Here is a 26,622-nt window from a genome sequence, read left to right as displayed (position 1 = left end):
TACTTCTAGTTGATTGTCTACATAGGATGAAGCCCCTCCCTTCATGACTTCCCAAGCAAAAGCAAAAGAGGAAACGAGATCATCACCATTATTATTGGTATTATTTTATATGCATTCTCCCCCCCGCTTTCCTTGAAGGAGTTCAAAATGGAACAGTTGATCTCAGTCTCATGAATCACACTAAAGCCGGCATACCCGTTTGGGTGCATATTTTCTCCTAACTTCGTCACCTGTCCAGCTTCTGTAAAGCTGCCCTTATTGTCAAAATCATCGTCTTTGGTGGGGGACAAAATGGAAAATTATTTAAGGCCGCCTCAAAGTCTGAATCATGGTTTGAACAATGTAACAGCAAATGCTGTAAAAGTAATGCATTGGGGATGGTAAAATTAAATGATCAGAACAGCTGAAATAAAAGGGGTTCCTTGAATTGTAAAATGAATGCTTCCTTATTCAGTTATCACAGCTTGAGGATGTGTTTATCTTTTCAGATTGGAAACAGTACTGTACTCGTGAAACCTTTAAATGCATTGATTCTCTGTGACTGATGGGGTCAAGGTAGTAGTTACAAGGAAGTGTGGGAAATGCTTGACATAACTGAGAGAAAAGTTGCCTATGATATTCCCTTGGAACCTACAAGATACAGTTCAATTCCCTCTTGTACTCATTTTCTTAAGATTCAATTCACACTATACGTCACCTTCCTTTTTAACAGTTTTGTTTTTATTTTACAAAATGGTGAGGCAGAAAGTGTGAGAGACAGATCTAATTAAAAAAAAAAAAGGCATTACAGTGCCAATATAACTTAATCTGGGTATATTGTAAAATCAGTGTCTTTAAAAATCTCAGCCAGTCCACCGTGAGAAGTTTTCAGTCAAAGATAACGGTTCTGGAAAAAAACAGAAATTCCAAAAGAAGGACAATAGCCAAACAAATAGAGAATGAAAATAGATGATGAAGAAACCATTACCCAAGGATTAGGATTTTTGCTACTACCAAAAAATTGGTATTAAGAATTCTATCTGTAGGGATTATATATTTATGAAAAGCAAACTTGTGAGTTTGAATCATATGATTTCTCATGTCAAATGCTTACTTATAAGTAACTTAACCATGGTTTATTCAGGTCTGGTTTTTGTGTTCACATGGCTCGATGAATTATAAACTAATCATATGGCCTGAGTTCACAATGCTGATGTTTGATCATTCAGTTGCTCCATCTCTTTGTAACCTGATGGGCAACAGTTCACTAAGATTGTTTATCAGTTACTGCATTTTTTTTGTCTTCTTGTAAGCTTATGGTCATAATATTGTGAGGGTCTAGCCATCTTGTCTTGTACTGGCCTCTTTTCTCTTGCCTTCAGTTTTTCCAGGTTCATAATACTTTAGATTAAATGTGGTTAGCAGTTTTCAAATAATTAGAAGTCTGTCGTATAAAAAATTAACAGATTGAGTGTGATTATTAAAAAAGAAAAGGCAGGAGACAAAGCAACTGCAGAGCAGACTTGAACTAAATTCACACTTCACACTAAGCCATGGCTTATATATCTATGGGTTGTTAAGCACAATTATACTCTCTTCTTATTTATTCAATTTATATGCTGAATATATATTGAGGAATTGGAAGAAGATGACCGTGGTTTTAAAACTGGAGGAAGAAATATCAGTAATCTGTGCTGTTCTGATGATACTACTGCGACAGCTGAAAATATACTGTAAATGATTTCCAATCTCTAGTAATGAAAGTCAAGGAGCACAGTGGAAAAAAGGGTCAAAGATTAAGTATAAAGAAGACTAAACTAATCACAGCAGGTACAGTAAGCAGCCTTAGAATTGACAGTGAAATTATGGTGAATAGCCTCTGCCTTTAGGATCAACAGGAAAGGAACAAACAGTCAAGGAGTATGCCACAGACTAGCACTTAGTAGGGTAGCAATGAAAGTCTTGGAAAAGATACTGAAATGCTGTGATGTGTCCGTACCTGTAAAGATCAGAATCATGTAGGCAATGCTTTTCCCTGTGACACTCTATGGAAACAAAAGTTGGACTTTGAAGAAGCAGGAGAGAGAGAGAATTGACTCTTTTGGTGTTGGAGAAGACTCCTGAGCATATCATGGATAGCCAAGGAAACAAACAAATGGATCATAGAACAAACAAATTCAGAGTTCTCACTTGAAACCCAAATGGCCAGGCTCAAATCATCATATTGTATTTTGGATACATTATGTGAAGACCTAGCTCTCTTTATAGTCTACAGTGCTGGGAAATGTGGAAGGAAAGATAAGAAGAGGGTGATTAGCAGCAAGGTGGATGGATTCAATTACAGTGGTGATGGATGTACAACTGGAAGAGTTGAAAGGCCAGATCGTTATGGAGAAGGTCTGTATGATTGCTAAAATTGATACCGTCTTGATAACACATAATCAAGCCATAATTACTGGGCTTAGAGAACATGCTCAGCACAAATCACAGTAACTGGTTTGCAGAGTCAAAAGCAAACCACATTTATGGTTTGATATGTGTGAACTTAGCTTTATGGTAACTGGAAAAGCGCTGCAGGGGAGACTACCTCCAACTGAAAAAGTACTTGGGCCATATGAAACTCAAATAATAATTTGGATATTGTTCTGTGCATATTTATTTGTAAGTTCTATTAAGATTACTGATAGTTATTCTCATGTAGTATATAACTAGGACCAAAATAATTTAAGAGTTGGATTCTGGTCAAGTTCATCCATCCCCCTAGAGGTAAGCCACATATTTAACCATAATTTATTGAATAAACCACAATTGGCTAGTTCACACAGCATGCCAAGCCATAGACCATGGGTTACAAACCATAAAAAACTAAAAAAACAGGTTTCCCACTTTTTCAGCAAGGAGTTCAAGATGGTGCACATACTTTTCTCCCTGCACGTTTACATTTGCAACAACCCTGGAAGATAGGTTAATCTGAAAGATAGAGACCTGCAGAAAAATAGATTTCTAGCAACAGGGAGTGGTTGAGAACAACAATTTGCACCAATAATTGTTGATAGATTATAATACAACCTTACGTAGATTTTACATACATTCTTTTGTTTGGGGTTTTAATGAGATAAATCATTAAAGAAAGATATGAAAATGTTCTTATCCAAGCTCTAGGAATTCTGCTCAGTTTTCATTTTAAGAATTAACCAATCTGTACTGAAACATAGTGAGAGCCAGTTTGGTGTAGTGGTTAAGGCACCAGGCTAGAAACTGGGAGTTCTAGTCCTGCCTTAGGCATGAAACCAGCTGGGTGATCTTGGGCCAGTCACTCTCAGCCCTAAGGAAGAAGGCAGTGGCAAATCACTTCTGAAAATCTCGCCAAGAAAACTGCAGGAACTTGTCCAGGCAGTCACTAGAAGTCAACACTAACTCAAAGTCACAATATATATAATATGTGCTGGCTGCACTCTGGCTGAGTTCATGTATCATGTTATGCCATTATAAGGTTTCTTTGATTTTGGTGTAGTGTATTATATTAGCCCAGCCAGTGGAAGTTTAATCAACAAACCTTTGTGTAGTGTAGCGTCTGAACCCACTCACAGACTCCACAAGAGTTAAGGGATAGGAAGTTTATTACTATTTTTGAATGAGAGTTGACATGAAAGCTGAAATATATAATTATGTACCCAGAACCTCTAATGTCTTTCTACTGTGTCTGCAGAAAACATAGTCTTGATTGATTGAATCTAACCAGTTAAAGGGAGTTTAAGCATATGAGATTTAAACAAACTACTCTGTGCTAGTTTGTAATGTCTGCAGTAGTATGGGCATAAACACTTTTTCAAGAATAGGTAGTCAGTGTTCTCCTTAATCTATTACTACTGGCCACATTGGAACTGATGGAAATTTTACTCCAAGCTATTTGAAGGGCACCAGGTTGCCAATAAATGTATCTCTGCACTCACATATGCAGACTGTTAAAGGAGGGCCATCATCATCATCATCATCATCATCATCATTTCATCTGGGATGGAGGTAGTGGAATTAGTTATGAATTATATTTTGATGCTGTAGAAGTACTGGGTAGAGGAAGCAAGAGTTAATATCACTGTAATCCCTGGGAACTGTTTAATAAAATAGAGGATAGCATTTACTAATCTTTTCTTGATTATCACTGAAGATTAAAGGGCAAGGGCATAAGGACAGTTCTGATACAGCAAAAGATGGTACGTATCATCTAAACTGCTACATGTCCAGAATTTGAGATGCTTTTTTGTGGGCCAAAGGAATAAAAACCCTATGTAAATTCTGGTCACATTTCTGCCCAGAATGTTCTCCTCTAATGAGAAAGCCATCCAATGTGAATTCTAAAGTTAGTGAGTGTGAATTGAGGCTGGAGTAAATAGCAAATGTTAGAAAAAGCAGCCAAGTGTAAAAGCATCAGCAAAGCAAAATACTTGGATGACAATAGCACAAAATCTTTATTTTCATTTACTTGTAAGTCATGCTTTGTGACTTAGACAGGTACAAGGAGGTAGATGCATTGAAACATATCTTAGCAGCTGTGCAGCCAAATGTAATGATGCTATTCAGTGTTCCTCTAAAGACTTCATATGTTGTTTGGGATATGAAACTTACAATACAGCAATAGGAGAGATTTCTGCAATGGAGCAGAACCCAATGGCCATCCGGATGTATGGCACAATATTTTACTTAATTTCTGTGGAGTTAATTGGTGCCACAGACCTCTGCAGAGAGGAAAGACATGTTCTATCAGTCCACCCCCAGATGCCTAATGGGGCTTGTTGGTTTCTAAAGGACACTTGGTGAGAGTCTCCAAGCTCTGGCAGGCAATCCTGTTGACTGCCTGATGCTTAGTGTTTGACAGGATTGGTTCTCAGCAGCCTCTTTGTAGTTACTACTCCGTGGGAGGGCCTAGGAAATGAAGCAACAGAAGAGACACCTAGAGCAATGCTGGTGTAGGATGACCAAATCTGTTGAGAAAAATACTCTGAAAGTACCAAATACAATCTGATTTTTTCCCTGAGATTTGTGCATAGGTTTTGGGAGGAGAGGTGAGAGATACGTTGATGACGTGCCCATTCTGCCTGCCATGCTGCTTTGGCCCTTAGTCTTTGCTGGTGCTCACTTTGCTGGAAATGCAGAGGGGGGGGGCATAGTGATACTTCTGATTAATCCAGCTCACATGATAGGACTGCAGTGTTGCTGGATGAGAATCTTTCATAATAGCCTAGTCCTCCCTTCCTGTACCAGGTACCTTCTAGTTCTGTTGGACAGTTGGCCATGCTCGCTGGAAATTATTAGAACTGATGTGTAATGCAATTGGAGAATATCAAGTTGAGGAAGTCTGCTCAGGCTAATCCTTTTACAAATCCAGTTTTAAAGTTTAAATTGTGAGAGTAATGGCATTCAGTATTCAAAAATATGCTGCCCTTTAAAAAAATGGATTATAAAGATATAAATTTTGCTTTACTCTAGCTTTTTACATTTGATTTTTCAATTCTACAGTCATTCATCTGTATGCCTGGACAAGAGAGTCTGCAGGGTATGGTCAAAAAAATCATGATGCAGCCAAACTCCGCTTCTTTTTTATGTGCATTGCACATGTGTTAAGATATGTGTCCGTTTTATCAAAACAATGGGATAGCAGCAAATTGCTATCTCAGTAAAATTATGAGGTATCTGGTTCACTGGATAGAATACATATTCTTTTCCCTCTGTGATTCTGCTTTATTAGATGCTGATTCTCACAGCTGGAAAAGTATTGACAATAGTATTCAGGGTAAAGTTCCAGGTTTCACACCTCCCATTATTTGCAACTTCTGAGTTTAGGTTGCTAGGCCAAGCGTAACTCTTGTTCTTGCATAATCACACAGCAATAGATTATTTCAATAAATACTGTGTCTAATTTATGTGTATAACAGTCAGAATATAGTTTCATCCCTGGGTGAGCAAGATTGACCTAAATTTCTTTTAGAACTGCCTGCATCCTCCAAGGAAATTGATTACTAATTCTACAATAGCCCTCAAACATTGAAGGTTGTAATTACTGAATATAATACTGAATGATGCCCCCAAATATCATTTCTCGTTTTTGTAAACATTTTATGAAAATGCACAAGGACTTGGGAGGCTGTTAACAGGCAGGCAATAATTTTGCCAAGTGTAAAGAAGAAAGCTGGATATCTTGAAAAATGTGGAGAGAACTTGGATGTATGATCTTGAAGTAGGTGGATAGGCTGGATTTTCTACCTTTTATCTCATAATGAATTTGCTGTGTCGCACCTTTCTGCTCAATCATCCGGACATGTTAATTTTTTTTCTATTGCTTTTTTAAAGTAGATGATAAGCATAGGTATTTCTTGACTGTGTTTCAAGGACTGTCTGCTTAGCTTTTCAGTACAATATCCCAGATGGATCACATACACGACAGGCAAGGCAGGTGCTTTGCTATGTGGGTGGCAGCACAAGGAAGCATTTATCTGAGACAATGCTGTCCTTAAGTAATCTCATAGACAAGCCATGTGATATGGCTCAGTAGGATCTGGGAAAGACAGGTGCATTTTACCATAAGTCCTAGGCTTATACTGCTTTGGTTAATGTTCTCTGTAATGTCTTTTCTATCAGATTGTTTTCAAGAATATAGTTCACAATTTAACTTTTAAAAATGGCAAATAAAGCTGTCATTGGCCAATGTAGAACAAATAATAATTAACACCACAACTTAGAGCCACTTGAAAAAAAAAATCAAATGAAAGCCATATAGAGCCAATTCACACATTTATAGACATAAACTGGATTAGTGAATAATTATTATCCCATAAGCTCAGCTGAAAGTGTGAATCAATCCTAGTTAAGAAGTTTGTGCAAAGCCAACAGGAAGTCAGTTCTGTTATGGTTCTCTATACATGCAGTAAGAAGCATACATAATATCCAGAGTTACAGAGAGATGGCGGACCATACTCGGGAAGGACTTACAAGTCAGCAGTCAAACATCTGGGGCAAGTTTAAGCCTTGAGACTGCTGTTAATATATAAACCAGGTTAAGCACAACTGGGCAGTAGAAAAGGACAGTTCCCTCGCCACTTCTACATGAGTGCCCGATCCTACTTAAGGTATCCACATACGGAGGGAGCCTTCAGACTGCGCCGCTCAGAAAGGATGAGCCACCTGTCTTAACAGTACTTGTGTGCACTATAGTCTCCTGCCATGCACACATGTCCTATCAAGCAATTAGGCAATATTGCAATTCAGACTGGGCATGTGTGCAAAGGAGACCTAGATTTGCTGTCAGTTTTCCTACTCGCCCCCATTCATGCTAGCAGCTGGAGAGTAGCACTCCATACTGAATATTTATAAGGAATCCCATACTGATACCAAGTTGATACTGCATGAATCTTTTTTTAATATTAGTTTTTTTTCTTTTCTGTTTATTTCAATCATTATATATATATATATATATATATATATATATATATATATATATATAAAATTTGTCACCACCCGTCTCGTTGAAATGACTCTGGGCAATTTACAGCAGAGATAAAATTAATTAAAATACAATATAAAAACAATTATAATAATAAATAGCTTCCAAGAAAGATGGATAATTGGCAAATAACTTAGGGAGCATCGTCAGGGCGCTAACCACCCCCAGGGACAGTTAGAGCTCATATCACCCCACACACGCTGGCAGAGCCAGGTCTTTAAATCTTTGCAGAAGTCTGGGAGGGTAGGGGCCGCCGCTCCTCTGGGGAGAGAATATTCCAAAGAGTGGGGGCAATGGCAGAGAAGGCTCTCCTCCTGGGCCCTGCCAGCTGACATTCTCTCACTGACTGGGTGCGCAACATGCCCTCTCTAGTTGACTGGGTGGGACGGGTTGATGTAATGGGGATGAGATGGTCCCTTGGGTAACATGGGCCCATGCCACGTAGGGCTTTAAAGGTGATAACCAACACCTTGAATTGGACCTGGAAGCAAACTGGCACCCAATGCAGATCCCGCAGCAAAGGTGTGACATGTGGCATCCTCGGGGCACCTAATATCCACGCGGCTGCATTTTGAACCAACTGTAGCTTCCGGATACTCTTCAAGGGTAGCCCCATTATAGTGTATGTAGGGTTTTTATATTGTATAATCAGTATTGCATTTTGTTCCTGTTATAGTTGTTATATTTCACCAATAAAAAATATTTTAAAAAAATATAAGGAAGACCATATTTTATTCCAATCCTCTCCTTCACATTACGGGATTTTTAAGGAACCCAGAATGAGCTTATGAGGAACAGATTTTTCCCCTTTGCGTGTGATTACAAAAATGTAAAATCATGCTTTATCACCAACCTGTCCCATTGCTGTGATTTTAAAGGGAGGGAATGCAAATAATGCCGAGTTTGGTATAACACTACATCACATAATTATTGCCTTAAAAATAATCAGCAAGAGTTACCTTAAAAAATAAAACCACTACATCTCAATGCCCCATTCCTAGTATGTGTTCAGCTGTATGCCAGCTCTGATCTCAGATAGCAGGATGGGAAAATGCCTTAACCTCACTGGCTCCCTTGAAATTTGCTGCTAGTCATGATTGATGATGCTGGGCTTAGAACAAACATCAGTATGACTCAGTAAAAATCAGCTCTTTTCAATACCTCAGGCAGAGTAAGAAAGATAAAGGTAATCTCTGTGTTGTTGTTATTGCAAATGTTCTGCTCAATTGGACTGCATTTAGGCAGAACCTATTTATTACTATGGGAGAAGGATGACCCTCTGTAGAATTGTGCATAGGAAATGGGAATAATAACAACCACGTTAACAATTTAACCCAGCTTTGTTGGGTACAAGCATTTTATACTGTAATTATTTCCAAAGGCCAATAATTTGAGTTAGATAATGTAATTCCACCTTTTGGCCACGGGAGGTCAGTGGTTGCTGAAAAAAAGATGCTTTAAGGATCTTTCTGAGTTCACCATCCTGTACTGAAAGGCTAGTTGAAAGCAATGAGATTTCATTTTCAAAATCTGGGATGTCAGTCTTGATCACATGAGAGGGAAAAATGCTGCTGGTACGTGTCAGCCCTAAAGAACTGACGGAGGGTCATCTCTAGTTCAGGAGGAAGCGTGGCCGCAGCGTTGGGAGGGAGCCTGCCCATGATGGCCGTATGCTGATCTGTGTGAGCATTTGTGATGCATGAGTGGTATCTGCATCTGTGATATAGATGTGCTGTTAGGTAGAAGCCATGCTGTACCAATCTTGAAAGCAGGGGTGGGGGATGGGGTGGGGTTGTGTCCAGCATGTACTGCTGCTGCACATAATCCTTGGTGTGAAGGGCTTCCAGTTGTAGGAGGAACAGGTTGGCTGTGGCTGCTTTAGACCAATGACATATTGGTATATCCTGTCCTCTAAGCCAGAATATTAGGACATTTGATGACTTATGCTACATCAGGAAGACATCACCTTGGGTAAACCTTCCTCTGGGGACTCCTGTTTTCTGAGCTGAATCAGGCCATAAAAAGGGCTTCTCAGAGGAGGTGCCCCATTTGTTGGGAGACTGTTCTCATGGAGATTTACCTGGCACAGAATTTTTTTTTCAACCAGAGATCTTATTTTAAAAAATCTCCTTTAAATTTTCAATGTGAGTTCCTTTGCTTCAGCTTGCTTTTTATGTGCCACAAGGAAAAGAAAGTTCAATGCTTTTAATGCTCCCCTTCCTCATAGTTTGTATTATGGCAGGAAGAAGCTAGGTTCCTAGTCCTTGTCCCCATGCCACATTATCTTCCGTTTGTCAGAAGGTGAACATTGGCAACAGAAGGCCTCTGTGCTTACCTATACTTCCCTCTCACTTTAGAACTGTGCACGGTCACAGAACTATTTCACACGTAGACTCTTCAAAAATAGAATAGACTCCAGAAAGGGGGGCGGGGTGGGGAGAAGTAGTAGAACAGACTCCCTTCCCTCCCTGTCCAAGTTGTCAAGAATCAAAGAACCATCCAGAAGAGGGTGAGGCCAATGGAAGTTGTCCCAATCTTCCCCTCCTATGATTCCCACAACATGAGTATACTACTTGGAATGGCATGAATCCCTGAAAGACACTTTGCTTCATTTTATTGGTTTATTTATAACCTAAAAATAGGATTTTTAGGGAAGATTGACATGTACATGTTTGGCATAACCTGCTATTCAGTGACAGCACAATCCTAAATGGAGAAAAACAAATTACAGAACTCCTTTTGGTGGGCTTCTGCTGCCATCGCTTAGATCAGCCATTTCACAAATGGCTGTGAAAGGGTTCTTTTATTTCATTTTTAACCATATTTGTATCTGTTATTCTTTCATGGAGTTCAAGGCAATGTTCATTGATTTGATCTTATTTAGTCCCATCATAATCTATTGAGGTTAAATAGGTTAGACAAAGAAAGTGATCTGGGTTTTTGAATATGTAGCAACTAAATCAAAATCTTCATTGGTGGCACCAAACACTGTTTTTACCATAGATTTCACACCCTTGGTTAGGGAATGATTTCAGTATGGCACTATACACTACTGTTAATACTCATATAACTCTTCTGTACTGTACATATATAGTATCATAGATATGGTGGCAGATAAATGAATTGGCTGGGCAATGCAATTACTTCTTGGCAGACAATCCAATGGAGTTCCACACGTCTTTTTTTTCCCCATTGATTCATGATAGCCCTTTATCCATAGCCATTGTTTTAATCTGGAGGATATATTGTGGCCCTTGTACCATGCACATTTCTCCCATAGAATCCAAAACATTTCCTGATACTTTCCCACCCGTCCCAGAATTACGTGGAAGATAACTGAAATGAAAAATACAATCCCACTAATTGCTGAAAATTAATGGAAAGTGAACTACAATATTCAGTAAAATATATGCTAATATGTATAGCATTCCTCAAAAGTGAGGCAGCAGAGAAATAAGCCATTAAGAAAGAACATTATGGTACTAGGTGACACTAAAGCAATGTCAATATTTACATCATCCATTTTTGGATGAATGTATTTTAGATGTAAATACAACCTTATTAAATCTGAAAAAAGATGGATTAAGGTGGTCCCACTTGTTTCTGAACTTAATCTAAATTTTCTTTTCCTTTTTTCCCAAGCTGATAGGCATGCAGATAGCAACAGAGATTCCTTTATTCCTATCCACCCCATTCATCCTAATTTGTTCTGCAAAATTTATAGTGACCAGCTCTTCTCAATGGCCAGATTCCCAGTTACCTAAACTATTCCAAGGTTATAGCTTGACTTTTGTCCGGTATCTTGTGATGGAGGAAGAGCCATAATGTTCTAAATTTCTAGAACTATTGTAGAGAAGAGTTAAATAGAAGGACAAAATTGTGCTGTCTAGTAAGCGACTTTCAAATACCCTGATCAGGGCACCAGTTCCATTTTGGCTAATACACACTGCTGTTACTTACACAGCATGATACTTAAACTCAAACAAAGCATTTTCAAATGCCTAATCCCATAATCCATAAAATTTGGCAGTACCATGACACACACAAATAATTGTCACACAAATAGTTGTGTGACACCCTCTGGTGGCATACAAGTTTAATAAATTATTATTGTTATTATTTTGATGATAAAGATAATAAGATGGATATAGATATCAATGGCTAGTGCAAGTATCACTGCTAATACAGGTATCAATAGCTGTATAATCTGACAGGGCTCAGACTAGCAAATGATGGGCTTCATATATGCAAAGTGGGATCTAGTGAGTTTCAAAAGCAAAGTCATCCCTAAAGCTGCAAGCCAGGGCTTGCTGCCTTGGAATCATGCGACTGCAAGATTTTCCTGGCTGGTGTCCTACAGCTATCATGGGCCATTCATATCATCCCCAGCCAGGCTGAGAATGATGAAAGATGCTGCAATCCAGCTGTATTGGAGAACATCACGTGCATGTCTCAGGGGAAGGGGTAGGTGATTCTATCTGTCCCAACCCGACTGGGACTTTGAGCTGCTGACCATTGCCATCCCTCCCCACTGCACACCAATCAGCTCCCTTGGGAGCGATTTGACCTCCTCCATCCACCCACCCCGAAGCAAGCCTGTTGGGGGAAAGCTGCTGTGGAAGCCTTGCTCCTTGGAAGGTCAGCTGGCCTCTGCTGGTGCCACACTGAAACCAATGCCTTTGAGGGCATGTCAGTTCACAGGGCAGCCAAGCTTTTGTCTTCCTGGTGGTCTGGGAGTCACATGTCCCACCCTGGATGACAACAGCCAGCCGGCAAAGAGGGTGACCCGGCAAGCAAGTGTGTATTTTTTACCAAGAGCTGCTCCCCAAAATGGGTGCTGTGCCCTCTCTTCCAGGCTCTGAGGAGGTATTCCTGCCTACCCTGGGCCTCCACCTCTCCTCCCTGTTGCACCCCAGAGTCTGGAGGTTCCTTCCCTACTGACAGCCCCGGCATGGAAGCTCCCTGCCCTCCTACCTGTTAACCCTTCTGGCTGTCCAGAGCTGGAGGCACTGATTTTGCATCGGAGTTATGATGCCAAACTTTCCTGTGGCTGTTTTGCTTAGTGTGTCAGGCCATCCCAGCCTCCCCAGAGCTTCATGCCCATACTGAATAGAATCTACAGGGGGAATGGCAACCAGGCTGTGTTTCTCCTTCCAGTCAGCTCTGCACCACGCACAGTATAGGTTCCTTCCCTCCAGCTTTCCCTGGAACTTCTAGCCAGAGCTCTGCAGAAGCTTGTACCATGCCCACCTGGTTGTTCAGCAATTTGATGACTTCTTGGTTTTGCATACAACCCCTAGAGTAGCTTTTCTCAACCTTTTTACCACGGAGGAACTCTTGAAATAATGTTCAGCTCTCAGGGAACCCCTGCATACAGATTGCAGAAAATATGAAAACTGTGGAGTCCTTGGTGCTCTCTGAGCTTGGTTGTTTGCTTGTAGATGTTTTATTACCCAACTGTATAACATCATCAGTGTTACCTATCATCAGATGTTACCTCAGAAAACACCAAGGACTCCATAGTTCAACTCTGAGCTATATTCTCTTCTGTTGGAATATGATACATCACAATACAATTCACTTCTAACCTACATAATCCATGCTTTACAATGTTTACAGCAACAGCAAAGTGGCAGCTGAGTTGCAGCATGTAAAAATTCCCACCACTGCAGATGCTTCCTAGCATTGTGTGACATGCAAAGTTCATGCAAAGTGAAAAAAAAAGTTTATTTTTTTCAATCACAATCTCTTGCAGTACCCTTAGTGACCTCTTGCAGAACTCAGTTAGAAAGGGCTGCCCTAGAAGGTTGCAACCCACAGCTGAGAAGTTCTGCTGCAATCCAAGTAGAAGGACAACTGAAAACTAAGTTGAGACCCTTGTTTTCATTGAGTTGAATCTCCTAGATCTAATAATGTGACAGAATGCACAGATGGGGTGATGCCACACAAATGAAGCACATGCTGGGTATGATAGCTAGCAGATACAGAAGTTTTCAAATCCCTTCAAGCCACCCCATCAACCAGGACAAGGCCAACCCTTGATGGTATCTGTAGCATCCATAACTTGCTAGATTTAAACCTGCTTTATTCCATACTCTAATGCAACCTCACGCCCATTCTTTTTTATTCAGGTGTATGCAAGCTGTCTGGAGCAAAGGTAGAAGAACTACAGTACCAGGAAGTAGGACTTCATTGTACAAAGAGCACCGATTTCCATCCTAAGGAAGGAACTACTGCTTTGACAAAGACCAAGGCCAGCTGTTGCTGGATTCATGTCTTCTCCCTTGCAGGAGTTAAAAAACTGATTGCCTTATCTGCAAAAGTTATGTTGTCTGGAATCACTGGGTAACTTTCATGTGTGTTCACCCATTTCTGAGTGAGGTTAAGCTTCAGAGGGTTAGGGAAGTGGTTGGTTGGTTGGTTGGTTGGTTGGTTGGTTGGTTGGTTTATTTATCAATCAAATTTATATAGCTGCCCATCTTATGAATGGGACTCCGCGCAGCATACAATAAAAAAACAACAAAACAATAAAAACACATCTTAAATAACCATTAAAAACAATAAAACATGCATGTAATAAGGCCCTGGGAGAGTGTTTAAAAACTCATACACAAAGCCATCTCGTGGGCTCCCTGTTTCCAAGAGATTCCCAGGCCTGCTGGAAAAATCATGCTTGAGAGATTTCTGGAAGGCCAATAGGGTTGGAGCTAGTCTCATCTCAGGGGGGACGATGTTCCACAGGGCGGCTGCTACGGCAGAAAAGGCTTACCTCCTGGGTCCTGTCAGATGGAACTCTATAGCAGACAGGACCTGTACTGTGCCCCTCCTGCCTGGCCTGATGGGACGGCCAGGGAAGATGTAATTGGGAGAAGGCAGTCCCTCCATTACTCTGGCTGCATGCCATGTGGGGCTTTAAAGATCAGAACCAATACCTTAAATTGGACCTGGAAGCAAACTGGCAACCAATGTAGCTCACAGAGCAGAGGTATAACATACGCCTTTCTAGGGGCACACATAACTGCCAGCATCGCCGCATTTTGCACCAGTTGAAGCTTCTGAATACTCTTCAAGGGCAGCCCCATGTAGAGCACATTACAGTAGTCCACTCAGGAGGTGACCAGGACATGAGTAACTGTGAGCAGAGATAACTGGACAAAATAACAGATACTTTTCAGTTTCTGACAATAGTTCAGAGTGTCAGAAATTTGCTGCAGAGCAATAGCAAAGATTCAAGAGGAAGAAAAATGGTTGCCATGTTTCACATGAAAAGCTTCCCTTGTATTGGATAAGGTCTAGAATGAAATTCTGTTGCTTTAGGAAGATGAACTCTGCAGTATTTTTTTCTGTAAGGCAAGAATGGTACTAGTTGCACAGAAGTCTCAATGAAGTTATTTCTTTTCTGTTCATCTGAATTTTTGGGAAGTAGTATGAATCATTTTGTTTCCCATCCAGGCTACTTACTGGCACTGCTGGTAGACGTGCCCGTTGTCCATTCTAGAACTGACTGTCTGACTGCCTCGGGCTGAAATAGTCACAAAGCCTTTGCATCAGGTATCTTCCATACACTTTGAAAGCATAATGTGCTGAATATAAGAATAGGGAAAGAGTTACCAATTTAAAAAAAATATAGGCAAAATCTGAGGCAGTTAAATATTTTACAGCATTGTGAAGACTTAAAGGAATTGGCTGTCAAATGAAGTTTTGCAATTGCTGTCACTGTAGATTTGTAAATTCATGTGGTCTGTGTGCATGTGCAGGAGAGTTTCTGGAGGAAGAAATCAGTCTTACCACAAAGCAGTAACACGATGTGATGAGATTAAATTAGGTACACTTGGACTATACCCTTATTGAAATCATGCCTTCCCAGTCCTCTCACAATGTTCCTTCCCTTTCATGCCAAAATAACAGAAGCAGCAAGAGCAGAGTCCAGACTGATGTGACCTTTATTATTTTAAGAGCATTTTCCAGCACAATTACAGTGTTACAGGGCTGCAGAGGACAGAGTTGAAGTATAGAGCAAGTTAGATGAATAGGTGAAGAACAAAAGAGGTCAATACAAAACAGGTGGAATCAGGTGGTAAACGATAGATGAAGATTCAGATTAGTCCAAACCTTTATGATTGATTCACCAGGATAATAAATTCTGGAGGAATGATAAAAATGAGAAGGAAAATAAATGGTCAGTATACAGAAGGGATAGCTATGACAGAAGCAACCAACTTTTTTGGTTATTTTTTACAGCTGCTTTCCCTGTCTCACAGCAAGCAATGGGTCAGTGATAGATCACATGTTTCCTGTACAGAAGGTTGTCCCATGTTCAATTTCTACACTGTCCAAGTAGGACTGGGAAAACATCAGACTGTACAGTCAGTGTTGACTATCCTGGGCTAGATGGACCAAGGATTAAATTCTACAAAGCAGCTTTTTATGTTCCTAGGTATTATAATTCCCAACCATCTCTGGCTCCCCATGCTAATTAGGAATTCTGGGAGTTGTAATCCTAACATTTCTGGAAAGCATTGGGTTGGGAAGATTTGTGAGCTGAGATGAAGTGCCTCTTTGAACGAAATTGTGTTACCTCAGAGAGGAGAATTGCATTGCCTCTGGTACAAAGTGGCTCATCATGAGCCAACCTGGCCTGTCTCTTGCAGGCCTAATATTTAGTCCTGAGAAAAGAGGATCGAAGTAGGAATAGAGCAACACTTTGGTGACTAAGGCAGTTGTTAAACTGAACACATACATACATACTGACACAGAAGCAGCTTGACAGTAGAACTGCTTTATGGGAGAGGGGACGAACCTTTCACTGGATGTGTTCAGGTACTCTGAACAGTTCAAGTACTCTGAAGTCCAAGTTTTAGTATTTTTGGGATACTATAATTTGGATTTCTGGACTGAGCAAGGGGTAGGACTCGATAAGGGGCCTAAACAGCCCCTTCCAGCCTTATGATTTTATCACTGTCTTTGAATGCATAATCCTTTTTAGTTCAGGTTATTTAACTCTGAGCTTCTGGTACCAAACCTGAGTTGTCCAGAGCAGCAAACTTACCATCAATACCTATTTTGCCATCCTCATCTTTATCTCCAGCACCCATAAATTCCTGGGTTTCTTTATCAGTGAGGTGCCTGCTATTGGGGGAAAAATCCTGCAACATCAACCTGTGAATGGAAAGGACAAGAAGAGAAGAGCTGATTCCAGAGGTAATAGTTTTAAAAATATTTATATTTGCTATATACATTTAGAAGTTTATTTTCTTTCAAAAGATGCTAAAAAATAGTTTTCAGCAGAAAACTAAACCAATATAAAAACAAATCTCATCTGCATCTGAAGAATCAGAAACATCTGAATGACTGAACAACAGTAAGAAGGAGAACACCATGTTTTTTAAAAAGAAAAACCCACACAAATTAGCTGTTTGAAACAGCACTAAAATGTGTAATGGAAATTAAAACTTGTGTAAAGCCAGACAGAATGAAAAGCATTTTAATTGACAATGAAAGGCTTCAGTGTAATGTATCTAGTAGACGTGCATGGGTAATCTGTTCTAAATTCAGGCATAGTCATAAAAATCAAATGAAAATTCTAAATAAATATTGTGTAGTTTGATTTCCAAGAAAAATTCTTTCTGCATATCTTAGCTTATGGAGGAGGGAGATAATATAAGGAATGAGACGGTTCCTTCAGTGTATGAGATCTAAACTACAGAGGACTTTAATGATCAACTACCCTGGAACTAATAGCAACAACTGAACTTCAAAGGACCAGTGTCCTGTGCTTGCAAAAGTCAGCACCCAGTAAAGATCACCCTCCCTCATTCTGGACCACCTGAAATTTCTAAAACATCCTGAAGGTCAGCTTCATGGAAAACTGATATTGTCAAGTTGAATGGGTTACAATAGAATGCAAAGTGGTTTGGTCCTTGGTCTTCGAGAAAGGCTAGTAGATACTGATGAAAAAGTGCACCTCTGCCACATCTACAAAGAACAGTGCTGGACTACTGTACTCTCATGCCTAGGCTGCCCACTTACTTCTTAAGGTGAAATGTGATGCCATTAAATCCTGGTATGCTGAACCACCCATCACCCTCAGCATCTTCCTGTCTGACTTCTCTAGATTTATGTGCTTTTCCTTTAGTTTATTACTGAGCTCTAGTACAATACTAGAGGGGAAAAAAACCCTTGAATGAGTGACCTTAAATTTGCCTAGGAAAGGAAATTGTCACATGGAAGCTATTTAACAAAGAAGAGAATGCCGCTAGAAAAAGCTCTATTTCAGATGCTACAGCAGTTATTTCAAACCATTCTCGGTATCTGTAATTCAAGCTATATTGGCTGAAATCACTCTCTTCTACAGAATTGCCCTACAGAATTTCTCCACAGAAAAGGGTAGATGGACCCTTAATGGACTTAAACCCAGAATAGATTTAATGAAGTTAAGTTTCAGGAGAGTAGATTTTAGCTGAACATCATGAGAAATGTCTGAAAAGTCAACACAAATAATAAAATGTACCTGTTCAATGAGCTGGAAGGAAAATTATTACTATTATTTATCTGATTTGTATGGCCTCCCATCTCATCTAAGTGACTCTGGGCAGCTCACAACAGGTAAAAACAATCCAATAAAAACCAGTTAAAAACCAATATACAAACATATAAAAACTGTCCATAATCATTTTAAAAAATAGAAAATCATGTTCAGCAGCAGAATTCATTCTACATCAGCCCAACACAGCCATTGTAAGAGCTCTCCAAAATGACATACCTCCCTCTCCTTTGGCAGCTGGGGATGGCGACAGGCTTGGACAGTTCTGTGATTTACTCATATGTATAACATAGGTTGCAATCTTCAGTATAACATTAACTTCTTCCCTTCCCCTTCCCTCCCCTCCCCCCCAAATAGATAGATAGAGCCTATAATGAGAATAACAACATTTTAATTTGGTTGAAATCTTAGATTCAGATTCTGGTCTGATTTTATTTCTCTAATGAGAATATTACATCTGATTTATTAGTGACAGAGAGTAGTAGAGATAGTTATACTTTCAGTGTGGCTACAATTATGGGAGATTATCAGCTATGCCTGCATTTTTCTGCTAGTAGCCAGACAATGCCACAAATATCGTCAACCTGTATTCCACATTACTACTATAAAGCACATTTCAGTTGGTACATTTATGAAAGAAATATTGATCTTTGCTTACTGTATTTCATCAGGTTCGAGATAGCCATTTTTATCTGTGTCCAGAATGCTAAAAAACATATTCAGTTCTTGAAGGCTTTTATTTTTCAGTCCCAACATCTCAAAGAATTTCTTGTAGTCAAAAGAATTGGTAGCTGCAGGAAGATGAACAGAATTCCGTTTACATGAGCAAATTTCCTTCTGTAGATGACATGGTCCATTCATCTTCACAATACAGGAGCAATTGATTGATACATGATTATTCATTTTGGGGGGAGAGCAGCATCAGGTGCTTTGACTGTGCAAATGAGCCATCGTAGCTCAAGCATTCTCAATAATCTTAAATAAAATACTTTTCAGCAGAGATAGTTCATCTACCAAGTGTAAGTAATATTGTAATTAAAAAATAACCAACTGTTAGTATCTACTTCATCCTTCCTCAGCCTAGTGCCTTCCAGATATGTTGGGACTGCAACTCCTCAAACAGTTTGGAGAAAGCTGATCTATATGTATATATACATTTTGTAAGGAGAGCCATGTTAATCTATGTTAGCCAAAAATCAGCTTTATGTGCTACATCCTGTGTCCTCACTTTGCTCTTGAGCTGTTTGATTTTCTTTGCTATTGATTGATAGATTGATCTCCTACTTTTGAGGACAGCAATCTTCTCAAAGCAGCTGACTAGCAACATAAGCAGTGGTAAATAAAAATACAAGAAGTACTGTTTTAAGACAAATTATTGTGATTATTTCCACAAGGCAAATGGTGGTTTGTTGAACCAAACTTCTGTGTCACCTGTCTTCCTTTCCTTTTCTATAAGTTGTTCAATTGTATAATTTATAGAGCATCTTTGGGGATCATGGGGATCCTTAATTTTGTAGGCCTGCAGACTAAGAGATGCCCAGAGAAACCTGTGCCTGCCTATTGTGTTTGAAAATGGGATCAGGGCATTCCTGCCTCCCCTCCCTTCCCCTCCCCTCCCCAGATCGGGTATGCAAAAGTGGCAGAAAAACTAGGCTGGACAAGCCTACACAAAGTCTTGTAGACAAACCAGTCCCATTCCTCTTGGTGTGCCCTGATTGCTGTATCTTTACCCACTGGCTGAAATAGGAAGCAGGCAAGTTACAGCAAATAACTGTTAACCTTGCCTTTAATGACTGGCATGCTCACAAATAACCAAACAACATTTGGCAGTGATGAAACAGATGCAGCGGAGGCAGGGTAGGGATTGGCAATGGAGACAGCAAAGTTTATGATTCATGGATGGATGGATGGTACTTTAACAATAGTGTGGGAAATCCCTAAGTCAAGGTCACCTGCTGGTAGGAAGAATGCACAAATTAGAGTACTGTAACCAGGAAGACTAGTGCTGCTGTGTGTACCCTGACACTATTTTGAATTTGTACCAGTTCAGCCTTGCACCATTTCAGCTTTGCACAAATCCACTTTGCTCCCCTCTTTTCTTCCTCATTTTATTTGTAGGAGTTCCTGGTACTTTATGTAGTCCAAAAATGCTTGAGTTTTCACTTGAAAAGCAACATGGGCTAGCCTGAAGACGACTTTATCATCATGTAGATGTGTGTAGATAGATACATGCTAGTGGCAATTTCAGAAGCAAGTCTTATCTAGTTGCTTTGAATACAGGCATGGGTTGTACCTATCTTCTTGTTATGGTAGGACCCTGTCAGTTTAAATGAAAGTAAACTGCTTTTAATTGGGACTGTCAAGTGATGACTGTAAATTGATTGCAAATTAGATATGGCCAGCATTATATGAACAAAAGAAAGCATTAGGGTTGTGGTTACATCCTAATGCCAATTTAAACTGCAATTGGGAAAATGAACTTATGAATATCAGTGGGTAGGCTTTGGATGTGATTTCGAAAGGGTGCTTCAGCGCACATAGGATTGTGAATATAGCACCTGTCTTCAGCTCTGCAAAGCAGCCATGTCTTTTCCAAAGATCATATGACAATCACAGAGGACAACTTCACAATCCTAGGAAAAGATGCAGTTGCTTTAAAGAATTGCAGACAGGTGCTATTTTCATGTTCCGCCATGCTCTGAAGCACCTTCTCCAAATTATTTCTGAAGCACCGAACAACCACATTGGAGATAACAAGATTACCTTTGTGGTATTTGGGAAAGCACATTAGGGAACAACAGATGAAAAAGGATGCAAATGTCACTTTTGTTTTTAAGAAGAAGAGGGTTAAGGTAGGGCTAAAATCGGAATTGTAAGAGGCAACTATATGAATAGGCACTGTCTATTGACCAGGCATATATGTATTGTTATTCTGAATTATTCGTATAATTGTTATGTTATCAGATTTATATCTCACCTTTATTTTATAAAACTCAAGGTACCATATCTAATGCTCCACCCTCATATTTTCACCACAGCAACAACTCTGAGAGGTGGGTTTGCCAAAAGTGGATGACTAGCCCAAAGTCACCCAGGTGACCTTATTTGCCTTCAGCTACATGATAAGACCTGATCAGGAAATCAGCCTAAGATGCTGAAAGACAATCACTTCTCTTCCCCCCCCCATTCCCCCCATCTACAAATGTGTCCCGACTGCCTAATAGAGCTATGTGTGAACTTTTGCAAATGAGGACTAAACTAGATGTAACATGGGAGGTTAATATATTCATGATTACAAGATATTCACACAGTTTCCAGAAAAGATTCAAGGCATTTTATGTTGTAAAGAAAGGAATACTTTAAATACCAAGCCATGAACATATGGTTATTTGGGGGACAGGTACATGGGTCTAGCAGTTTAGTGGCCTGGTCCAGGGAATAAGAGAAAATGTTCTGAGGTCCCTTGGATATAATAAGTCCTAGGAGAAGAGGGGACAAGGCAACAGATCATTTTAAACATGCATTCTGTATCAGGAAAAAAAAATCCTGGGAGAATTTCCCATTGTTGATTGAGTAAGAATGCAGAAGACTGCTGTCTTAATTTCCATATTTTAAAATTGCTGTCTAGATCCTAAACAGGAGGGAAGGCTAGAAATAACAAGGGTTGATAAATAGCTATTTGTTTAAGCCTTTCTCCAGTGGATATTTTGTATATATTATCTCACAGTGTGCATGAGGGTGATGAGATATTATTTAGGAGACTGCTATAAAACAGTTTTTGTACTATATCACAGCTAAGACATGAGCTTTCTCCCTCCCTCCCTCTGTCTCTCTCTCTCTCTCTCTCTCACACACACACACACACACACACATCACATAACAACAGCAAGAACAACAACAATAATGATAATAATCCTCAAGAGTTTAAATGACTCAAATACTGAGATCATTGTCACCTTGGTTTTACACCCAGGAGAGGTAATAGGGAAATCTGATGCAGTGACTTTAAGAAATGCTCTGATTGGCAATGTCTTTCATTTGGGCAGACTTCTTTTTCTGGCACTGCATGTAATTTTAGAGGAAATCAATGAACAAAAAGAGGAGGAAGATGTAAGTTGGGAATCCGTCCATTCCTAGAGGAATCTCTTCCATGGCACACCTTCCTTGTGTGATTCCTATTGTTTCCTTCAGGGCATTTACCAAGGTCACAGCAAAATCACACAAAAATTGCAGTGTTTAACAGTGGTGAGGGTAAGGATATAATTTAGCCTGTTATCTGCATTAAGCAAATATACACAGAGAAGTGTAGTTTAGATCACGATTGGGCCACAGAGGTCCATTTCTCTTTTCTGGTGGATTGACCAGATTTCTGGTTCTCAACTGTCAATAGATACATGTATATTGATGCTGTTTTAACTGTTGGTTGAATAGAGTTTGATATAAGATGGGTGGCTATATAAATGTTTTAAACAAACAAACAAACAAACAAACTGCTTAACAAAAACAACAAATGAAACAGGTTCCTGTTCCCCAATTTAGGGCACTGGAATGAAGAAAACCAGTTCATAACTGAACTGTGAATTTACCCCTGGTACTGAAAATACATTCATGGGTTAAGGAATTCTTTAATTGTAAGCGTATGTCTGGCTATGAAGCTGCTATGTTTTCATTTGGGGCTGATTCATAGATTTTTGGGCTCTCACAAAAAATGAAGTGGAGTTTGTAAGTTTGAGGTCTGCTAATTCCTGTCTTAACCATAAGACATTAGAACAATGCAGGTGCTTTGAGAGGATGACAATTCTAGAGAGCTGGTTTGGGGTAGCAATTAAAGTGCTGGACCAGAACTGGGAAACCATATGTTCTAGTCCTTCCTTAGGCACAGAAACAAAGCAGATGGCTTTGGCTCAATCACCCTCTCAACCCAACTCACCTTTTCTGGGGAAAATAGGAGGAAGGAACTTATGTACATCACCCTGAGTTATAAAAAAAGAAAGGCAGGATATAAATATAATAGAGAGAGAAATAAAATCCCATAGAACAGAAGAGGTTTGAAGACACTTGAGTGAAATAGCCCTGGCTTACTTGAGTTTTCTGCTTGTCTTCTAGGTAAACTAATCCAGATTTTTGGAGGAAGAGAAGGCCATGCTGAACAGACAATGGTGACCATGCACTCCAGTATATTTGGAGGGTACTAGACTTCATATTGCTAAGCCAGAGGGTTCTATATTAGGCCATGCCCAGTGATATTACTTGGCAGTGGTACATCCTTCTACAGTCTGGACACACTCATGTTGTATGGAATTCACCAGCGGGCATGACCAATGACCATTGCTGAAAATTGTGTGGCTTAAAGTCCATATATCAGAAACAAACCAATATATAATATCAAAGGAACATGTACGTTGAAGACATGTCCATTCAAGTGAGAATTTGAAAGATACTGCTATTCGTGTGGCCAGATATAGAAGAAGGCAGGAAAAGAGATCTTTTGCATCTTTGATAGCAGGAAATTCAGCAGATCTGGTTTGCATGCTAAGCAATACCTGGAGAAATTCCCTTTTTGATGCAGCTTGTAATGTCTGGGAGTTTGGGATTCTTCTTTCCTCCATGAGACCACTGGTAATTCCTCCCCACAAGAAGAAGTCGGATAATCTGAACTTGGGTCTGTAGGTGCTTTAACATGACAGGACATTCTGCCCCTTGAGCCCCTGGTTACTCTCTTGTGCCTAGAATCCCCATCTGGTGGCCAAGGCTAATCACTAAGTGCCAAAATCAAATAATTATGGGAGGTTGCAAGGAAATATGATGATTCATTTATTCATCCTGTCCCTGTAAGTGACTTCATTGAAAGCAATTGATTCCCCCTCCCTTTTTTTAAAAAAAAATCTGTCTCCTGAAAAGCAAATAAAAGATAAACCGAATCTAGGACAAGAAACTGAAGCCCTTGGAAAGAGGGGAAAACAGATGACAATATTGCTCAAAACGTGGCAATATTGTAATCCCCAGGTTTGTGGCATGGCAACTTTTATAAGCCCTGGTGAGTGGAGTCCGGACTTGCGGGAGCTGCAGTCCAAACGATCTAGCGTGCAGCGGATTGCGTGCCCCGGGCTGAAGGGTACAGTAAAGCCCGAAACTTCCTTTGGACTCGTCCCGCTTTTCTTGGGGCTGACCCAGTGCGCGATCTCCGCCCGCGCGGCAGAGCAGCTGCCTCCCCACTCAGATGGACAAAGCTTTCCTTGCACTCAAGGAAGTTGGCGCAGGACTCGTCCCCGGACTCTTCCCGGCGGTCTTCTTAGGCTGGTCGGCCAGCCCTCTCTCCCCTCTCCCCCGCCGCCCGTTCCCTCTCCTGCTTGAGCCCCGCTTTTAAGCAGCGCCGACCCTCCCGCTCCCGTCCCTCCCGCTCCCTGGAAAGGCTCACCCGCAAAGGCTCTCAACATCTTCTTGATCTCCTCGTCGGTGAACAAGTCCGCCATCGCCATTCTTGCAACTGTTGGGGGAAAGAGTGGGAGAGAAAGTGCCAGGAAAGACTTCAGATGAGGGGGGAGGGGGAAAGTGCCCTTCTCCTCGGTTTTGCTCATATGACCAGAGCTGCAGTGCTGGGCGGGGATGGCACACCGGGATAAGGCTGGATCCGTGCCAGCCACCACCACCAGCAGCAGCAGCCGCCGAAGGGCCATGAGGCGCGCGCCGAGGACTGTTCTGCGGGTCGCTCGGCCAGGCGCACCACTTTGCAAAGCGACCAAGACCGGATCCGAGTCAAGACTTGTTTTGTCCGAGGGAATAGCCATCTGGGGCACGGAGAAGCCGGGCGGGGGGGGCAGTGCAGTAGAAAAAAGTGGTGGGCCAATACCAAAAAGGGCGCTATTTCTTAACCAGGGACAGTTATAAGATCCCTCCTATCTTTCATCCGAGCCCGGAAGATCCTTGCAAAGGATGGCGAGGTTCTTCCTTCCGTGCTACTCTGAGCCTGAATCTGCAAGGCAGAAGGAATTTGCCCAAGGTCACCCAGTGGGTGAACTCGGGACTCCCGCACTGTCGTAATAATCCTGCTCTCTCAGTTGTTAGTCCTAGAGAGGAGATAAACTGGCTTTTCCCATTCCTGCATGCAAGGCTATACTTCCCCACTCACCCTTTCTGTATTGTGAATTAAGTACTGTGTGTGTGTGTGTGTGTCTTGCATTTGGGCATCCTTGCATTGTGCAGACTTGCACAAGACTTGCATTGTGCAGTTGTTCCTGCCTCACTTCTTTGATAGGTCAGAAGATGTTGTCTTCCATTGGTAGCCCTTGCGTATTTTCCCACCTTTCAGGTTTTTAGAGGAAGGGCTCCTTCTAGCTCCCCCAACTCTGCCCAAAGATGCTTTGCCCCATCCCTGCTTCCCCTCCTTAATGGATTATTTCTAGTGATGGAAAGAAAATAGGTGGAAGTAGCTGTGGGAAAATGCAGGAAGGTTATAATGGCAGCATGACTGTAGAAAATGTTCACTCTTTAAACAATATTCAGCTATACGACAGGGCCCAATCAGGTTCAAATATCTATGTTTATTTCACCAGACCTTATGCTTTTTCTTCTCATTTGATCAAGACATCTATAACTTCAATATAAGATGTCTTCTTCCCTTCTACAGTTGGTTCTCCATATTAACTAAGACAGTATCCTCTTGGGACTGCTTATCTGGCCTATATTTTGAATGAACTACTGTAATACTTTAAAATAAGTTACAAATATCCCTTTCAATTTCATTTTAAGGACAACTTGAGTTTGCTCAACTTTTCTTTTTTTGGAAATTACATATGATCTTATTAAATATTCTCAGCAACTTATCACTTACACATAGGCTGAACAGGCAGCCCTTTTCTCATTGTTTCCAATGAGTTTGGTTCAGGATTTAGCCCAGTGTATTATCTTCTCTCTAATGTGTAACTATAGTCATCCATCTCAGAGTAAGACCCTTGCAGTCAATATGACTTACAGCTGAATAAACATGCCTAGTGTCCACTCTAAAACGTATTTCCAGTATATTCTTTTGCATCCTGAATATATATTTTACTCTGTTAGCCAGTTAAAACCATCTGTTTTGTTAAGTTCTTCTTCAACTTAACTGAGTAATAATAATTATAACAACAATTCATCCTTATTGTTTCTGCAGTTAGGGACTGTAAAATCAGGAGAAAACAAAAAGCCTTGAAGACTGTGCATTAGTCATAAAAAAAAGTGGGAATGGGAGGAGCAAGACATTTCAATAAATGTGCTTAACAATAAAAAGGGCAAAAATCAGTCAAAGAAAACCTGGGAAAAACCTTGATCTTAAAAAGCCATTTAAACAGGTACAAAGAAGTAACAGACCAATTTTCAATAAGAAGAAAATTACAACAGTAAGGGCTTGGGGAAATGTAATACATTATTCCTGCTGCTCTTTCTTGGAACAAAAGGGACATATCCCAGAAGAAAGAAGAGAACAAGTAGGCACAGTCAGACAGCAGATCAAAGATAAAGAGGCATAGAAATGATAAACAGATCAAAAGTATAGTTTGAAATATAATGCTCAAATAACAAAAGCCAGTGGAGCTTGTAAAACAAAGCTATATCCAGTCTAAATAGA

The 26,622-nt window shown here is 40.4% G+C and overlaps 1 protein-coding gene and 1 long non-coding RNA gene across 2 annotated transcripts; one reads left to right on the top strand and one right to left on the bottom strand.

Moving 5' to 3' along the window:
* The first annotated feature begins 1,810 nt into the window (after positions 1 to 1,810).
* LOC112541099 (uncharacterized) lies at positions 1,811 to 24,430 on the top strand. Its single transcript, XR_003085134.2, has 5 exons — positions 1,811 to 2,376; positions 13,609 to 13,822; positions 14,930 to 15,028; positions 16,566 to 16,678; positions 23,127 to 24,430. It is a non-coding gene; the product is annotated as an uncharacterized LOC112541099 (long non-coding RNA).
* PVALB (parvalbumin) lies at positions 15,403 to 24,549 on the bottom strand. The gene is made up of 4 exons (XM_007421022.4): positions 24,439 to 24,549; positions 18,679 to 18,811; positions 16,527 to 16,636; positions 15,403 to 15,620 (listed from the first exon to the last, which is right to left on the bottom strand). Exons 1-4 carry the CDS (start codon positions 24,497 to 24,499, stop codon positions 15,592 to 15,594), a joined length of 333 nt encoding a protein of 110 aa, XP_007421084.3. The 5' UTR covers positions 24,500 to 24,549; the 3' UTR covers positions 15,403 to 15,591.
* Positions 24,550 to 26,622: the final 2,073 nt, after the last annotated feature.

Source organism: Python bivittatus, unplaced genomic scaffold, assembly GCF_059951505.1.
Source record: "Python bivittatus isolate LINGU-HERP-01145 unplaced genomic scaffold, Pbiv_v1 ctg000330_np1212, whole genome shotgun sequence".
NCBI classification, from domain to species: domain Eukaryota; kingdom Metazoa; phylum Chordata; class Lepidosauria; order Squamata; family Pythonidae; genus Python; species Python bivittatus.
Note: the sequence above shows the minus strand (reverse complement) of the source record. Positions and strands in the feature narration are given on the sequence as shown.

What these genes read in the sequence shown, in the direction of transcription:
- PVALB (XM_007421022.4), bottom strand. Translation starts at nt 24,499, where the DNA reads ATGGCGATGGCGGACTTGTTCACCGACGAGGAGATCAAGAAGATGTTG. An exon ending in GATGTTGAGAGCCTTTGCGG is followed by an intron (nt 18,812 to 24,438) that starts GTGAGCCTTTCC and finishes ATCTTCCTGCAG; the next exon opens with CTACCAATTCTTTTGACTAC. An exon ending in CTCGAACCTGATGAAATACA is followed by an intron (nt 16,637 to 18,678) that starts GTAAGCAAAGAT and finishes TTCCATTCACAG; the next exon opens with GTTGATGTTGCAGGATTTTT.